Here is a 19646-nt window from a genome sequence, read left to right on the forward strand (position 1 = left end):
TTATTATAAAAATGTTTTCACTGCCTGTTTTCTTATGTGTTTAGATTTTTCTTTCACTTTATATAGTATTTCTCAAGAGGAAGCTGCAATTGTTTGATTTATGTTGTCACAAAGGGTTCATTCTCCCCTCATAGCTTGTTGCTGGCTTCTATAATTGATATGGACACATGACTGGACTTTGTATTGAGTTTGTTTTTTTTTTTTTTTTTTGCGACACGGTCTCCTTGTACCCTCAGCTGGCCTGGAACCTACTATGTAGACCAGGCTGGTCTTGAACACACAGAGATTTGCCTGCCTTTACCTCCTGAGTGCTAGGATTAAAGGCATGTGCCGCCATGCCCAGCATTGCATTGAGGTTTTTAAATGAGCACATTGGTATCTATGGGAATTTTCTTTTTATATTTTTCTCTACAGAGGAGAAATAGGACCTGATTCATGATTGCATTTATCTTTTTGGCATAATCTTGATGCCGTTTTCTTAAACACTGTTATTTCATCCCACATAGGAACTGAATGCCAGCTTTGAAGAATGGCAAAGATTAATGAGAGCTCCAAATTCAGGTGCCATGGAGACTGTTATGGGGTTGATAACACGAATGTTTAAACAGACTGCAATTGCCAAGGTATTCCTTGTTAGGCCATTATGTTTTTGTCTTCATAAAAAGTTTTCAATATATGTTAATGTCTTTAATTAATTGAGTAGGTTAATTATATACTACATCTTGCTATTTTTTTAACTCTTATAGAAAAAGTGAGATGTTTTAAAAATATTTAGTAGTAGGGGCTGGGGAGATGGCTCCGCAGTTAAGGAAGCTGATTGCTCAGAGCAGGTTGGGTTCCCAGCACCCACATGGCAGCTAACAACCCTCTGTAACTCCAGTTCCAGGGGATTTGACCCCCTCTTCTGACCTCCATGGGTGTTCCACGACACAGATGTACTTACATACATTCTGGCAATATACTCATATACATAAAATGCAAATAATAAAATTAAATATAAAAATAATTTAGCAGTATAATAAACTACTTCACACATTGTTTCTTTTCTATGTACATGTATACTTTGATTTTTTTTCGATGTACATGTGTACACTTTCTCATTTAAGGGACATACAGATAATCATCTTTCTTAGCTTTTTGCATGGTTTCACTACATAATTACTGCAAATAATCTGTTTTTAAAAGTTGAGTCAATCACCTTCAGCTTGTATTCTGGAGTTTAAAGAGTTAGATCTGCTCACATTCTTATGAAATTTAGATAGTGTTGGAGTTCTTGAATCATAGTGTGATTTTTCAGGTCAACTTATATTATTGTTTTGACCAGTGTGGTCATGATCAAATCCAGTTCCTCTGAATGAGCAGTAAATGCTCTTGATTGCTGAGTTATCTCATCCCTTCATGCCCAAGTTCTGAAATTCTTTTCTAAAATAATATTTAAGTATAGGTTGTTGAGTTATAATTTATATAATGTGAAGTATGCCCTTAAAGAAAGTACTTTCCTTTTAAGTGTATGCGTGAGTGCCTGCATGTAGGTTCGTGCACTGCATACATGCCTGGGTGCCCTTGGAGACCAGAGAGGGTGTGAAATCCTCTGAAACTGGAATTATAGGTAGTTGTGAGCTGTCTTATGGGTGCTAGGAATCAGACCTGGGTCCTCTCAAGAACAACAACTAATCTTAACCACTGAGCCATATCTCCATCCCCCAAATGTATCCTTTTACAATGTATAGCTGGATAAGGTTTTTCAGCTGTGTATAGTTGAGTCCACACCAGTACAATTGAGATAAAGACTATTTCCAGAACACCAAAAAGGTCCCTTGGGTTTCTCTGCAGCCATTTCCTTTCTCTTCATCCAGACCACGGCAACCAGATGTTGGCTTTCAGACACTAGAATTTAATACTTTGTAGAATATAGTATGTAGCCTTGTTTTAGGTTTCTTTCATTTAGCATAAAGCTCTTTAAGTGTAATCCAGAGTATGCAAAAGTAATTTTTTTCTCATTTTGATGCTGCCTATATATCTTCCAGTGAATAGATAGTTCTTTTTATATATAGTTATTTTTATTATTTCTTCCCTAGTTATTAGATTTTTAGGGTATTCCTAATTTTAAAAAAATATTTTATTTTGAGCCACAAAGTAATTTTTATTTTCTAATAGCCATGTTTAAGAAGTGACAAAAGTAATTTTAATACTATATTTTATTTAACTCTATAAAAATACTATTTCAACATATAATCAATGTAAAATTTCATGAGCTAGCTATCTATCTCTTTTTTTCTTGCACCTGCACTGTGACTGACCACCTTTTATGTCTTTAGGAGCCACATGTGGCTAGGGCTGCCACACTGGGCAGTACAGATTTATAGGGTACAAAGTAGGGCTGTCTAAATTTGGAGGTGATGAGGGGTAGACATGAAATTTCGGTACTTTAAAAATTATTTAGAATTTTTAGAAAGATAGCTAATGGAATTATCCACTTGTTTTCCGTCATCTTAATTTTAAATTTTCTCTAGAAATTGGATCAACTTGATCCAATTTGCCAAGCATTCCTTAAGGAAGAAGAAATTCTTTGCCATAAAAATTAAAATCAGATAATGGTCATAACAGCAGAGATGATATATTAACAATACATTTTTCAGTTTTCATTAATTTCCTGTTTCTTCAAAATAATAGCCTAAATTGCATGCTTACTGTATATTTGTGCATATTTGTTTTATATTACTTTTCATATACAATGATATATATTTAACAATCAGCCCTAGGATTCTAATTTGTCTATGTAGCTCTCCTCCAGAACTTAATGGCATCTTATTAAATCATGATAAATGACAGAGAAGTAGAATGAACCATTCCTTTTCCACTAGATTTGTTTTTAACATGTGACTATGTACCAAGCCAGCTATAAATTATTGTATTTCTGTAGAATATGGAAAATAGTATTTGTCTTTGCTTAATGTTTTAAGTAAACTTTACCTTTCCTAATATATATTTTTTTTTAAAAAATTTTTTATTTTATGTGTATGCATGTATTATTGCCTGCATGTATTTAAGTGCACCTGTGTTGTGCAATGCCTGTGGAGGCCAGAAGAGAGAGTTGGATTCCCTGTTGTGCAATGCCTGTGGAGGCCAGAAGAGAGAGTTGGATTCCCTGGAACTGGAATTACAAACAGTTGTTAGCCACCATGTGGGTACTGGGATTCAAACCCTGGTCGTCTGCAAGAACAGTTAGTGCTCTTAACCACTGAGCTATCTCTCTAGTACCCTATTCCTAATTTTTTAGTGTCCCCCATAATAGTAAGGTATAGTCTCATGAATAAAAAATAATATAATAATCCATTTAAGTGTTTGTATAGGCATCTGTTTTCATTTGTTGTTATTATTATTATTACTTATGGTGTGTGTGTGTGTGTGTGTGTGTGTGTGTGTACATGCCTACAGCACACATGTACAGATCAGAAGACAACTTTCTGGAATCTCTTCTCTCCTATTTTGTTTAGAGATAAGGTCTCTTATTTCTGTCAGTGCAATGTGTACTCCAAGCTAGCTGGCCTGTGAGCTTCCCAGTGATTCTCCTGTTTCCACCTTACCTTAGAGGAGTGGTACAATAATGGATGCATACCACCACCCCCTTTCTAGGGATCAGACTTGGGTCATTAGTCTTGAGTGACAAGCACTTTTACCCCCTTAGTCATCTCACTGGCCCTAGATATCTATTTTTATCTTTTTGTAGACATAAACTTAGAAATTAGAATGTTGTGTCATAGAAAACCAAATGTTTAACTTTGAAAAATTTGCCAAAATGGTTTTGAAGTAGCTATACCATTTTGTATTTCTCTAGCCTTACATGATGAGTTTTTGTCAGTGCATGGTACTGTCATCTTCAATTTTAGCCACCTTTGTGAATATGAGGTGCTTTTTCATTGTACTTTGAATTTGCTTGTCCCTATGTAGGAGTTGTGTTAAACATATTTTCATGCTCTTTTTAGCTGTTCATTTTCTATTTTAATCAAACTGAACCTCTATTTGTATTGGGTTATAAGGATTCTTTATGCTTAGTAATGTGTCATATGTATCTTTGCCAAATTTTCTTCAAGTCTGTAGATTCGTTTTTCTTAGCATTTTTAAAGAATAGAAGTTCATAATTTTAAATTTCCAGTAAATCACTTTTATTATTATTCTGTTCTTGATATTTGAGTCTTTAAAAACTTTCAGCTAATAGACACTTAAAAAGATATGTTATTAGCTGGGCGTGGTGGTGCACGCCTTTAATCCCAGCACTTGGGAGGCAGAGACAGGTGGATCTCTGTGAGTTCAAGGCCAGCCTGGTCTACATAGTGAGTTCTAGGACAGCTGGGGCTACAGGGAGACCTTGTCTCAAAAAGACCAAAAAAGAAAAAGAAAAGATGTGTTATTATATTTTCTTCAAATAATGCTGTAGATTTAGGGTACATAGGTAGGTCTATCAGCTACTTAGAACTAATTTTTAAAATTATTTATTTTTATTTATTTATTTATTTGCATGTGTGTATGAATAGTTTTCCTGCATGTATGTAAGTGCACCACATGTGTGCAATACCTGTGGAGTCCAGAAGAGAGTGACACATCCTGTCAAACCAAAGTTTTGAACTGTTATTAGCCACCATGTGGGAACCCGACTCCTCTGCAATAACAGCCAGTGCTCTTAATTGTTGAGCCATCTCCCAAGCCCCTAAAACTATTTTTTTTTAATGTCTTGAGCTAAGGGGGAGGTTCTTCTGTTATTTTGTTTGTTTCGTGGATTTTGTATGTATTTGGATGTATGTCCCATCATAGTACTCCATTTTCCCATCACAGTGCCCCATTGTGTCATCATAGTGCTCCATCTTTACATCTCAGTGCTCCATTGACATAATACTACTTCAGTATTCCATCACAATTTTTCAGTGTCTCATCACAGTGCTCCGTTGTCCCATCAGTTGCACCATTATGCTATCAGAGTGCTCCACTGTGCCATGACAGTGCTTCTTTCTTGTGCTATCACAGTATATCCATTGTGCCATTTCAGTGTTCTACTGTGCTATCACAATGCTCCATTGTGCCAATCACAGTGCTCTACTGTGCCATCACAGCACTCTACTGTCCCTTCATAGTGCTCCACTGTGCCATCACTGTACTTCAGTGTCCCATCACAGAGTCCACTGTGCCATGACAATGCTTCTTTGTGCCATCACAGTACTTCATTGTCCAATTGACATGCTCCATTGAGTCTTTACAATGCTACATAATCAATCACAATATTCTCTTGTTCCATTATCATGCTACACTAACCTTACATCACAGAGCCTATTGTCCCATCACAGCACTTCATTCTCCCATCATAGACTCCACTTGTCCCATCACTGCTCCATTTTCTAATCCCAGTGATCCCTTGTCCCTTTATAGTGCTTCTTTTTGCCATCACAGTGCTCCGTTGTGTGCAGTGTGGCACTGTTCCTGGGAAGACATGAACAAAGTTCCCAGATAGGAAACTACAGACCAAAATAAGTTGAACCACCAAAGTTCAACTTAATGAGTCAATGACTTCTATTGGGGTTCTTATGGGAGTATAGATGACGAATTATTTACAGGAGCAGAAATGATTCAAAGACACCTGCATCACCAAAAGCCCCCTTAACATAGGTGATTGCTCATGAAAGTGGGAAACCTGGAGCACACTGCACAACTTGCAGGCAGATCAACAGATTGGGGAGTGTCCTTTCCAGGTAGCTCAGTTGGTCTGAGTCTCTTTAAGGCCGCTCAGCTCATCACTGTTTCTTCCAAGCAGCTCAGCTGGTCTCAGCCTTTCTAGGCAGCTCAGCTTGTCCAAGAACATCTCTTAGCAATCCTTAAGGCTTATATATGCTTGGAGAAGGAATAGTTTAGTGAATCTGATCACTTTCAGGGACTTATTTTAGCTATTTAGTTGTTTACTTCCTCAGCTTAATGAGCTTCCCTGCAGGGTGGAATGTTTCACCTCCCCTTAGAACATTCTGTTGTTTGCTTTCCTTTAGAACATCCTTCATGTTAACTAGCTTTCCTTCCATATGGAAGGTTTTATCTCAAATCCACAACTATTCACCCATTCCTCTAGCTCTTACATTCTTTCTCCTACCTCTTCACCAATGGTCCCTGAGCCTCTGGTGGAGTTCTGAGCCTTTGTCTCTCTAATCTCTGTTCCTAGAAGGTGGCTAGTGTTGATTCAGTAGCATTCTTTTTTTCTATAAACCACAAGTAAGGAAGAGGCAAAAAAAAACATGAAACAGAAAAATATCCAAATGATGCTTGGAGAGATGGCTCAGTGGTTAAAAGCACTGGCTGCTCTCACAGAGGACCCATGTTTGATTCCCAGCACCTACATAGCGGCTAACAAACGGCTATAATTCTAGTTCCAAGGGAATCCAATATCTTTTTGATTTATGCAGGCATTGCATGACATGGGTACACTTATATACATGTAGGCAAAACACTCATACACATAAAATAAAACATTTTTTTAAAAAAGAAAATACCCGGGCTGGAGAGATGGCTCAGCAGTTAAGAGCACTGACTTCTTGCAGAAGACCCAGGTTCAAATCCCAGCACCATACCCACGTGGCTACCAACGGTCCATAACTCCAGTTCCAGGGGATCTGACACCCTCATCTGTCCTCTGGGGACATTGCACAACATGGGTACACTTATATACATGCAGGCAATGCATGCGAAGACATAAAAGAATAATAATTTTTTTTTCATTTTAAAAAAGAAAGATCCAAATGAACACCAAGAGCAATAATAGCTTAGATCATGAATACAAATATTGAGAAGTACCTTAGGCATTTACCAAAGCAATAGCAATTATTTTTGTTCTTGGGCCTGTGACGTCCCCCAGCCACTGGTTTTGTCTCAGTTTCCAGTACCAGATATGCGAATTTCCCTCTGTGGAGCAGGACTTAAGACCCATCAGAAAGTTGTTTCTATCCATAATCACTTGTGTTACTATTGCACTAGCTGACATGTCTTGTCTGACAGCGCCATCATGAAGCATGCAGAATCCACAACTGAATAGGACTTTGGGCCATAATTATTCCCAGCAATCTTAGTAGCACCTTCCAGAACTGCTGGAGCTAGACCACATTGAGGGGTCACTTCCAACTCAATCCTAGCCTTGTTTCTCCCATAACCAAAGCGTGAGACATCTTCAGCAGTAGGATTTTATTACCCAATTCTAGAATGTAACCAACAGCAATAGCAATAGCCTTTATTGTTTTAGTGGCTCTAGAGACTCTCCCCAACATCTCCTAGGGAGGTAACCCACCCCTAGAACTGGGATTTTCAAAAACCATATGGCTTTTGGGAGCAAGTTTGTATTTTCACAAGATATCCTTGTTTACTTGTTTACAGATTTTTTTCTTTATTCCTTAAAGTGTACTCACCTATCTCTCAAATGGGTCTCTATATCTGCAAAAACATTTAAGGGTTAGCATTATGCTATCTATATATACCAAATCCTTTTTGCAGAAGATGGGCAGGACGATAGCATAAACTTCTGAGTCTATAACAAATCATCCCATAACAAATAATGGGTTGATGGAGATAATCTTGGTGAAGCACTGTGAAAGGCTGTTGTCATCCATTTTGAGCAAATGTCAGGTGATCACAGAAGTTTACAACTAAGAAGATACTAAAGTAAGACATTAGCAAGGTCTAATACAGCATAAAAAGATCCTATCCATTTGTATTCATTGTCTGGCTGGCTCAACCTGGGGTACTTTAATAGAGCCTCTATACATTTTCCTCACCCTCGATGAACTTGATGGGGCTGGCTCAATCTGTTTGATCTAGCCTAGGGCCAGTGGGGGAAAATAGTCATCCATTGACTGCACTTGCATCTGCATTCTTGGCTGGGTAAGCAGTCTATTCTCAGGAGAGACATGTACACATTTTATAGGTGAGACAGCTGCCCACCCCTCAGTCCAACTTAATCTCTTTAACTTGTATTGTCCATCTGTATTTACTAACTGACTGCCTCTGATATTCCTGGATACCACCTGTAGCACACCTGCAGCATTCACCAAGGGGTAAATGTCTTTAACATTAATAGACAGCCAATAAATCTGTAATTTAACATGAGGTTTTAAGTCCCTTGCATGGTCCTCTTCTGCAGGCGCCTCTGGCACTCCTTTAGGGAAGTGGCTTGAGAGGTTCCCATTCCTGAAGACCTTCCTCTACAGCAAGGGGGTATACTAGGAATCACCTGAACCACTTTTTAAAAAATATTTTATTTTTTTTATTTTATGTGTATGAGTGTATTGCCTGCATGTATGTGAGTGCACCCATGTCATGCAATGCCGCAGAAGTCAGAAGTGAGTTTCGGGTTCCTCTGGAACTGGAGTTAAGGATGGTTCATAGCCGCCATGTGGGTGCTGGGAATCGAACCCGGGTCTTCTGCAAGAGCAGTCAGTGCTCTTAACCGCTGAGCCATCTCTCCCGCCCCCACCTGAACCTCCTTTTTTTTTTTTTTTTTAACACCTGCCGTGAACTGTTGATCAGGACTTAAGGCTTTCCAAAGGCTCACTGGCATCACATTTGATCTTGTTTTAGCACCTTCTGAATCCAGTTTACATGCTGGTCTGAGTCATTCAGGTCTGCTGAAGCCTGTCTTACTTTACAGAGATCATGTCCTACCATGGGATTCACCAATGCCACTAAAACTCCATCCCAATCCTAATGTCCCTACTAGATCAAACTCTTTCTCAGCTCTTGGATGATCAGAGTCTCATTTGGCCCAGTGAAGTGGGCAGCAAACATTGTTTCTTTTATCTTTAGTTCTTTTACTGTTATTTTTACTTTTTGTCTCTCTTTACAACCTATTTTCATGGCTTCAGAGTTTTTGGGTCTCTGGAACGGCTCTTTAGCATAGATGCAACTTGTACTTTTTTTTTTCATTATATCTTGATAACTGTAAGGAAGAGCATGGCAGCATCTTTATTTTATTCTCTTTAATTCAAGCAGATTTCCACTGTGTAGCCATCTTGGCCTTAGACACTTTGTTTTCTATACATAGCAGAGGCCACACAACCCCAATGGTGGCCTGTTGACACTCTTGTCCCTTATGCGTTACTCTCGTGGACCACAACCTTTGTTTTAAGTCTTTATCCTTTTGTACGCCAGATTTCATTTATTAATCAGGCATGCCACCCCATACCACATAGAGGAAGCCAGCCTCACTGGGGTTGCCCCTGCAAACACCCACTCAGACTTTCCCCTCTGGGTAGGGGACTCAGCCTTGGTTGCATATCTAAGTACCCATTATAAGACCATGCAACTCCTGACATGGCAAGAAGGCACACTGATCACATACCATATGAGGAAGGGTAGCCATATTGGGATATCCCCCATGGATTCCCAACCCAGACTTTCCTTTGGGTAGAGGACTCAGCCTTGGTTTCATGTCTTAGCACCCACTGTGAGGACCATGTAACCACTGGCATAGCAAAAAGTCACACTATCCCATACCACATAGGGAAAGGTAAGTATGTTGGGATTCCTCCACAGATGCTCCACAGTCAGGCTGCTCAAGCTCAGTTGCATGTCTTGCTACCCATAGGGCCATGCAGTTGCTCCTCCCAAACTCATCTTTAGTTCTGTGGGTCTTTCAGGCACCAATTATGTTATGTGATACTGTCCTTAAAGAGACATGAACAAATGTCTATTCCCAGATAAGGAACCAACAACAGACCAAAACAGTGCTCCGTGGTGCCATTTGAATGCTCCACTACCACCAGAGTGCTCCATTGTCCCATCACAGTGCTCCACTGTGCCATTACAATGTTTCATTGTCCTATCACAGTTCTCCATTGTGTCTCCATGGTGCCCTCAGAATGCCCTAATGTCTTTTTTTTTTTTTTTTTTTGTCTTTTTGAGACAGGGTCTCCCTGTAGCCCCAGCTGTCCTGGAACTCACTGTGTAGACCAGGCTGGCCTTGAACTCACAGAGAACAGCCTGCCTCTGCCTCCTGGGTGTTGGGATTAAAGGTGTGCACTACCATGCCCAGTGACTATGTCTTTTTTTTTTTTAATCCATCCATCCTAACATTTAATCATTTTTAAATTTTATTTATTGTTTTTATTTTATGTGTATGTGTGTATTTGCTTGCATGTAGGTAAGTGTACCTGTGTTGTACATTGCCCAAGCAGGACAGAAAGTTCTGCCAGATCCCCTGGAATTGGAGTGACAGACAGTTGTTAGCTGCCATGTGGGTGCTAGGATTCAAACATGGGTCTTCTGTAAGAATAGCCAGCATTCTTAACTGCTGAACCATCTCTCCAGTGCCCATCATGTCTTACTAGAGTGTCCCCTCGCAATGCTGTATTGTGCCATCAAAGTTCTCCATTGTCTTAATCACATGACTCCATTGTCCCATCACAATGTTCCATTCTGCCATCATAATGCTCCATTATTCCAATGTCCCATCTCAGTGTCCCATCTTCTCATCACAGTGCTCCCTTATGCTGTTGTAGTGCTCCACTGTGCCATCAGTGTTCCAGAGTGCTCCATTGTAACAACACACTGCTCCATTGTGCCATCATAGTACTTCATTTTTCTAACACAAGACTCCATTGTTGAACACACTGCTCTACCAAACCATCATAATGCCATATCATGTCATCATAGTGTTTCATCAGTGTTCCATTGTCCCATGATAGTGCTTTATTGTCTCAATCCAGTACTCCATTGTTCTATCACAGAGCTCCACTGTGTCACCACAATGTTCCATTGTCCATTCATAGTGCTCCACTGTGTCGTCACAGTGCTACATTGTTCCATCACAGTGGTCCATTCATAATCCTATCATAGTGTTCCATTGTGCCATCAGAGTGCCACAGTGTTCTCTATTGTCTCATCACAGTCCTCCATTGGTCCAGCACAATTCATTTTCCCATTACAGTGCTCCATTATGCTATCACAAATCTGTTTTGTTATGACAGTGATCCGTAGTTCTTTCACAATGCTCCATTGTCCTATCACAGTGCTCCATTGGGCCATCACAGTACTTCATTGACCATCACAGTGCTCTCTTCTCCTATTAATTGTCCATTGTATCATCACAGTGTTCCATTTTCCAATCATAGTGATCCCTTATCCCAGCACAGTGCTCCATTATGTTTTTCCAATGTTCCATGCTTCCATTCCAATTCTCCATTGTCTGAGCACAATGCTATTCCAGTGCTCCATTTTTCCCATCACAATGCTCCATTGTGCAAAAACAATGCTCCCTTGCCTCATGTTCATGTGGAATCACAATTCTCCCTTGTCCTATTACAGTGCTTCATAACACTTCTCCATTGAGCTATAATGCTTGATTTGCCATCACAGTGTTCCATTATCCCATCACAGTGCTCCATTGTTGCATTACAGTGCTCCATTATTCTATCACAGTGTTCCATTGTCTATCACAGTGCTTCATTGTGTAACCACAAGTCTTCTATTGTGCCATCACAATGTTTCATTGTCCCATCACAGTGCTTCATTTTGCAGTGTTCCAGTGTCCTTATCATAGTGCCTCATTGTTCCGTCACAGAGCTCCTTTGTCCTTCCACCTTTCTCCGTTGCCCATCACAGTGCTGCTCTACTTTCTCATCACAGTGCTCTATTGTCCCATCACATTGCTCCATTTTGCCATCACAATGCTCCACTTTGTCATCTTAGTCTCCAGTGTCTTGTCACAGTGCTTTGCTGTGCCATCACAATGTTCCATTTTACATCACAGTGTTCCTTTGTCCCATTACAGTGTTCCAATATTCCTTCACAGTACTCCATTTTCCCATCACAGTGCTTCAGTTTCCTTTCACAGTGCTCATCATCATGATTCATTGTCACCTCACAGTGCTCCATGGTGCCATTACAATGTTCCTTTATTCAATCAAAGTGACATAATCATGTCTCCATCATCACAATGCTCCATTGTACCATCACAGTACCTCACTTTGCCATCATAATGCTCCAGGCGCTCCATTCTCCCATCATAGTGTTTTATTTTGCTTTCAGAAGGAGTCATTATGTCATCACAGTACTCCCATGTCACTTCATAGTGTTCCCTTTTCCCCATACAGTACTTCATTGTCCCATCACAATGAACCATTTTCCTACCGCAGTGTTTCATTGTCCCATCATGGTACTCCATTTTTTCATAACAGTGCTTTATTGTGCATCACAGTACTTCACTGCCCTGTTTTAGTGCTCTATTTTCCCATCCCAAAACTTCATTGTCCTGTCATTGTGTTCCATTAGCGCATGACTGCTTCATGTTACAATCACAATGCTCCATTGTCATATCATAGTGCTCCATTGTGCCATCACAGTGCTCCACTGTCACATCACATTGTACACCATTGTTATATCACTGTTTGTTTGTTTGTTTGTTTGGTGTGTGCATGTGTGTGTGTGTGTGTGTGTTCTTTCTTTCTTTGGAAACATTTTTTTCTCATTAAATATCCTTGGTACCTGACAAAGCTTAATCTCTGCTGCATTGCTAAAACACTATGACTGAAAGGAACTTGAGAAGGAAAAGGTTTATTTGACTTACACTTCCAGGTTACAATCTCTCACTGAGGGAAGTCATGGCAGGAACTCAAGGCAGGGAACCATGCATGAAGGTTACCTGCTGGCTTGCTCTCTGGCTTGCTCCCAGGGTTATACTCTTGTTAGCTTTTTTATACAACCCAGGCACACCTGCCTACTGATGGTGCCCCCCACATTGGACTGGGTCTTCATAGATCAATCATCAATCAAGACAATGCCCCATAGACATGCCTACAAACCAGCCTGATCTGGGAAATTCCTCTGTTGAAATTCTCCCTTCCTAGATGACTCTAGGTTGTGTCAGTCTGACTGTTGGAGCTAACTAGGTCAGCACCTTCATAAAAAATCAACTGACCATGCACATGTGGGTCTGTCTGAATTCTACTCTGTTTTCTTGGTCTATACATCTCACCCTAAGCTCCAGTGACTTAATTACTACAGCTTCATGAGCCAGCCAGCCAACTTGCTTGCCTGTCTTCCTTCCCCCCAATTCCCTTTCTTTCTTCCCTGTCTACCTTCCCCTTCCCTCCTGTCTCTCTTTGTTTTTTATTGGGTTTTTTTGGGGGGGGGCTTCTTTTTGAGACAGGGTCTCCCTGTAGCCCCAGCTGTCCTGGAACTCACCATGTAGACCAGGCTGGCCTTGAACTCACAGAGAACAGCCTGCCTCTGCCTCCCCAGTGCTGGGATTAAAGGTGTGCGCCACCAGAACCGGCTTTATTGATTTTTTAAAACAAGTTCTTACACTGTTCAGGCTGACCTCAAACTTAAATCAATGCTACCTGAACCTCCCTAGTACAAATGTGAACCACCATGCTTGAGGTTATACTAAGTTTTTAAAGTACATACTGTTTACTCTCTACTTTCTTAGTTTTAAAGATCATTTTGTCTTTCATTGTTTCTTTGTGTTTTGCATATGAACTTTAAAAAAATCAATTTATGGGCCTGGTATGGTGGTGCACACCTTTAATCCCAGCACTCAGGAGGCAGAGGCTGGTGGATCTCAGTGAGTTCAAGACCTGCATGGTCTACATGATGACTTCTGGGACAGCTGGGGCTACAGGGAGACCCTGTCTCAAAAAGACTGAAAAAAAAATCAACTTATCTGATACATGCAGTTTTCATAGGAATTATATTGGATCTATAATTTGGAAGATTAATTTACAAAAACATTTCATGCATACCTTTAAGCCCAGCACAGGGAAAATAGAGACAGGCACATCTCTTGTGAGCTGGAGGCCAGCCTGGTCTGTGTAGTGGGTTCCAGACTATCCAGGGCTACATAGTGAGATCCTGTCTCAAAAAAGAAAAAAAAAATCTTTAATTTAAATATTTAGTTTCTACCTACAATATTTTTTGTGTTCTTGAATTTATATTTTATAGAGTTTTCCCTTGATTTTTCATATATCTGTACTTATATAAATAGTATTTAAAATTTTTAATTTCTAATTTTTATTATTAAATGTAGATGGCTTCACTATATGATAAGGCTAAAAGAAAAGGCATATGGACAGAAAATTAGTAACTAAAGGAAATGTATTTGTTCAAAGTCCTACTGAAAATAGACATACAATAGATATACAAGTGTATGTGTATAGCTGAAGGCTTTATAACAAAACACAGTGCTAAGCATGAGAAACCTTCTTTTGAGTTAAGAATCTCAAAATAGCACCAGCTTTTGCCCCAGCCCTTGACTGCCTCCTAGACCTTGATGGTAAGACCCTTTTTCTGAAGACAGGTCCCACTTTGGACATGGCTTGGAGCAACCAAGCTGGAAGCCTCTTCTTTGAAGACTAGCTTGCATGGTATCAAAGGATACTATGCCAACTGCCATGGGAGAAAACCAATCAGTGTTCCTGCCCAGTTGTAAAGCCTAAGAAACAACAATGACTGGCCCAGCAAACTATCACTATTGGTCCAGTAGTGCTACTTTTATTTGGGGGATAATCAGCACATGTCTAATTGGAATTAAGGCCCCCACAGTGAGAGGGAACTCGTGTGGTCCTGTAAACACAGCCAGATACACATGACTGGAGAGGTCATAGATCCTAGAGAAAAACTTACTTTGGCCACATCCTAGACCAACATATTTCTTACTTTATTCTAAATATGCATCCTCATATTTACAGACAAGTGTACCTTTCACCTCTCTTCAAAGAAGCTTCTTTTTATAACAGATGGAGACTATTATAGAGTTCTAGGACTGGTCAAACACAGAGAATAAGTGTCTGTAAGACAATTAACCCTAAGTGACACATGTTCAGTACAACCTCTACATATAGAATGAATGCGACTCTCAACACCCACCAAAGAAGTTTCCTTATGCAACAAATCGTTATTAACACAGAAACCCACAATTTGCCAATGTGCAGAGAACAAGGGGCCGATGAGAGCTTATCCCTAAATAGGACACCTATCTGAAAACCTCTGCCTCCCAAGGCTCAGGGATCATTGCAAAAGAAAGGATGAAAAGATTTTAAGAGTCAGAAGGGGTGGATGACCACAGGGAAACAGAGTTTTCCAGACATCTGGTCAGTTACTCATATGAACTCACAGCAGTGATGATAGCATGCGCAAGTTCTCTGCAAGATCAAACCAGACAAAATCCCAGCATATTCATGGGGAAGTGGTTGTAAAATCCCAATCCAACCTAAGGAACTTTTGGCAATTAATGGCTGCTGAGATGGGGAGAGATAAGTGTCTTATGGGGTTGGGACTCTCAATGGGCCCAGTGGATAGATCCATACTGAAAAACATTTGGGGACACAAACTCTGTTGTCCCATATATTCATTCTCTCTCTCTCTCTCTCTCTCTCTCTCTCTCTCTCTCTCGTACATTAAATTGGACAGGGGACAGTGGGAGGAGGCGTGGATAGGGGAGGGGATCTAAATATCATCAAACTATATTATAGGAAAATTGCAAAAATTCAATATATTAAAAAAATAAAAGTACTAACTAAAATCATTTATATTCACAAATAACATCATTTTGTGCATAGAAAACTGAAAAAAAAGAAGCAAGCATGTCTACGCTCCTAGCAAACAGGTAGTGGAGACAGGAGGAGGAGGAGGAGGTCAAGGTCATTTTTGACTGTATAGCTAGTTTGAAGCCAGCGTGGGCTATATGAGACTCTGTCTCCCAAAAATGATACAACAAAAAGAAAAACACAGTTGAAGCTGCTAGAACTGTTGAGGGAATTTAGTAAAGTCACATGAGTCATATTCAGAACACAGAAGTCCTGCTCAGTTCATAGAGTAGCACAAAAAACTGGAAGTAGATATTTTTAAATGTAATAGTATCAGAAAACCTAACTAATTTAGGATAAAGTGACTAAAATGCATGCACTAAAACCCAGACAACTATTCACACAAAAGTAGAACAAATTTTAGAGAAATGGTAAGATTGATCATGTGCGTGAATCAGAATATTCTACAGTGTTGAAATGTTCTTTCTGTGTAAATAAATTTATATATTCAGTGCATTGCTAATCGGAATCTGGAGTCCTTTTTTGTAGGAGTTGACAACCTGAGTGTAAAATTTATGTGGCACGAGAAAGAACATACAATAGCCGAAACAATTTTAAGCAAGTTGAATTTCTCACATTTCATGATCTAAATATCTATGTAAAGTTACTATAATCAAAAGTTCATATGATGACCTGAGGAAAGGCATATAAATTGGTGAACCAGAAAAAAGAGTATGGAAATAGACCCTCACATTTATTTACAGTCACGCTATTACAAAAGATGACAGTATAAGTCAACAGGAATATAACAGCCATTTATTTCAACAAGTGATGCTGGGACAGTTGGGTATCTTTTGTGTGGGGGTGAGGGGGCGATAGGAGTGTTGCTGATTCTTCTCACCATACACAAAAATTAACTTGAAGTGGATTAGGGAGATGGCACAGTGCGTAAGAATCCATGCTGCACAAGCATGAAGACCTGAGTTCAGATCCCCAGCACTTATGTAAAAAGCCAGGCATGGCGGTGATTTTGCCCATAACTGCAGCAAGGGGGGAAAGGGGTAAGCAGGATCACTGAGGCTTGCTGGCCACCAGCTGAGCTCCAAGTTCAGTAAGATGACTGTGTCTCAAGGGAATGAGGCAGAGTGAGAGCAGGACATGGGACATCCTCTTCTGCCCTGCTCACACAAAGACATACACATCCACATATGCATGTGCACGCCACATTCACACACCACACACACACATTCTAACTTGAAGTCAGCCATAGATTTAATTAAAACTAAAACGTCACTGTTCATAGCATACACACATAAAAAACATTACCATTTTTTGGGTAGGACAATTTTTCAGATAGAATAAAGAACACAAATTTCAAAGGAAAAATGTGAATTAAAGCTTACACTGATTTAAAAAATATGTGTGAAAGACGTTTATGAAAATGAAAATGCAAAGTGTGGATTGGAAGCAAATCTTTACAATTCTTTCCCCTCGCTCCATTTTCCCATGTCTTAATTTTGGTTTAATCATAAGCTGTGGTTTGATCTCTATTCACTGTTCACAGTACAGTGACTGTTAAGCCTTTCACACACACTCCAGCTATAATTACATTTCTTTGACAGCTATTGTTTTCCTTGGAGTTAATAACCATCTTCTTTGCTTGTTTTGTTTGCTTGCTTACTTATCTTTGTGCTCAATGCTGACTACAGAATACTTCTTTAAAGTAAAAAAGAGAACTGTTTAGATCATTTCATTTCTTTTTTAAGAAGCTGTGGTTGGAGGTCATAAATGATGGTCCTTAATAAGAAGTTCATAATTCCCAAGATCTTTGAAGGACAAGAAAGGAGATTAAAAAGTCAGTTGTCCCCAAACTGTGTCAGATTTTTAAAAAGTAATGGAAGCAGAAGCTCAATCCCTGAGACTTGGCTCTAGAAATTTTAATCACCTTTCATTATCAATATATGTTGGAACTGTTTGCTCTTCCCCAGCCACAGCCCGAAACAGATAGTTCCTACCATTATAAAAGTGGATTCTTAGCCGGGCGTGTTGGCGTATGCCTTTAATCCCAGCACTCAGGAGGCGGAGGCAATGGGATCTCTGTAAGTTCAAGGCCAGCCTGGTCTCCATAGTGAGTTCCAGGCCAGCTGGGTCTACAGGGAGACCCCCATCTCAGGAAAGACCAAAATAAAAAAATAATAAAATAAAATAAAATTGGAATTCTTTTCCATATATTATTGAATTCCAATACTTAAAATCTACAGTAACTCTGAATAAAACAGTTCATCTACCTGATAGGTAAATGGGCTTTTTAGGCAGTAATTAATTATGGACAACATTTAATAATTTTTTTCTATGACAAAATGTGTTTTAGAGTTCTCCCATACCAGTTTGAAAATGAACTTAAAATCACACAGGTTATAAATTGGTTATTATAGTGTATGTATGTTAGTGTTGAGACTTCCTTTCTTAACTGTTTTCCTGTTTATTAAACAGGAAATCTCTACTATGAAGTGGGGTACTAGGGAGGCATTGTGAAAATGACACAGTGTTTCCCAAAGAAGTTACAACCTGTTGGAAAGACCAATGAAATTATTTAGTTTCAAACCCAGGTGCTGTGAAGCAAATGGAGAAAGTGTGCAGGAGAGATGTCCTGAGGAATGAACAAGTAGATGTAGCCCGTCAAAAAGAGGAGTGGAATGGGAAGGAGGTGAGGCTGGCAGAGTGCAGTTCTGGCCGATGAAGCACTTTGTACAAACTCTTAGCGATTACTAAGAAATGACATACTCAGGGAACCGAGAGTGAGTCAGCATAGGTGAAGCGTGGAGCATTGAGGAGGAGTTCTTTCAGCTGCAGATGTCTACCACAGTAGCTTCATCTATTGTACAGGTCACAGTTCAAGTTCTGTAGTGTTTTTTGACGTCAGGTGCTGTGGAGTGGACTAAAATGACCTGATAGGTGCTTTAGCGGAATTGCTGTAACTGTGTGGAAAGTGGACTGGAAGAATAAAGCCCTACAGAAACCATTTGAGATACATCGTTGGTAATCCAGGTCAACAGTGTTGATGATCTCAACCAAGGGAGTGACTATACCACATCATAATTAGGTGGGGGGTGGATAGTTCAAGACATATGAAGATGGTTTCATCAAGGGCTGGAGCTGTCAAGGAGATAGCTCAGTTAGCAAAGTGCTTGCTATGCAAGTGTGAAAACCTGAGTGTGATCCTCAAAACCCATGTAAAATAGCTGGGTATTGTGCCACTTGCAGTCCCAACACAGGAGAAGATAGAGCCAACCTAGCTTTGTTGGTCAAGTTCCAGGCCAGTGAGAGACCTTGTCTCAAACAAAATGTGGACAGCACCTGAGAAGTGACTCTCAGGTTGAACTTTTGACTTACAAACACATACACATATCACACACACACACACACACACACACACACACACACACACACACACACAAATAAATCTGAAAATTGGCTAAGGATGTTTAAATTCTGAAAATCTTGATAAAAGAAACGTTACATAAAATAATGAGTTTTCAAGTACATTTATTTGTGAAAGTAGGAAAGTGCTTATATGATATTGCTAATTTATTATACTTAATTAGGAATGTTAGTAAAATGAAGTGTTTATTATTTATGACATTTAATGTAAAAGCTAGAAATCCATAATTATATATTAAATTGCTGTGTAAAGTGTAAACTCTTATCCTATCAGACCTTAGGAAGTGAGTACTTTGTCCTTTTATATATAGATTTTTTTTTTTTTTTTGGTCTTTTTGAAGCAGGGTCTCCCTGTAAGCCCTAGCTGTCCTGGAACTCACTATGTAGACCAGGCTGGCTTTGAACTCACAGAGATCCGTCTGCCTCTGCTCCCAAGTGCTGGGACTATAGGCGTGTGCTACCACGCCCGGCATATGGTTTTTAATCATTTTTTTAAATTTTTAATAACTGCATGATTAGAAGCAGCATTTCATTACAGCTTTAACATATTCAGTAACACACTTCCAGAGCAAAGATGCATCTCTTTCAGTATTGGCTGTAAATTTTTATGTTCACAGTTGAATTAATACAGTTATACAATATTGAACTCAGTATAAATCC

At 39.5% G+C, this 19646-nt stretch overlaps 1 protein-coding gene across 4 annotated transcripts in view; it reads left to right on the plus strand.

The window, feature by feature from the left end:
• Zranb3 (zinc finger RANBP2-type containing 3) overlaps positions 1–19646 on the plus strand; it is a 245878-nt gene that overhangs the window by 160532 nt on the left and 65700 nt on the right. For all 4 annotated transcript variants that reach the window (XM_029563233.1, XM_029563231.1, XM_029563232.1 and 1 more), the window contains one exon: positions 507–623. In XM_029563233.1, coding sequence (XP_029419093.1) covers positions 507–623 — 117 coding nt within the window. The remainder of the gene's footprint in view (positions 1–506; positions 624–19646) is intronic.

This window comes from Nannospalax galili, unplaced genomic scaffold (assembly GCF_000622305.1).
Source record: "Nannospalax galili isolate Female #2095 unplaced genomic scaffold, S.galili_v1.0 scaffold995, whole genome shotgun sequence".
NCBI classification, from domain to species: domain Eukaryota; kingdom Metazoa; phylum Chordata; class Mammalia; order Rodentia; family Spalacidae; genus Nannospalax; species Nannospalax galili.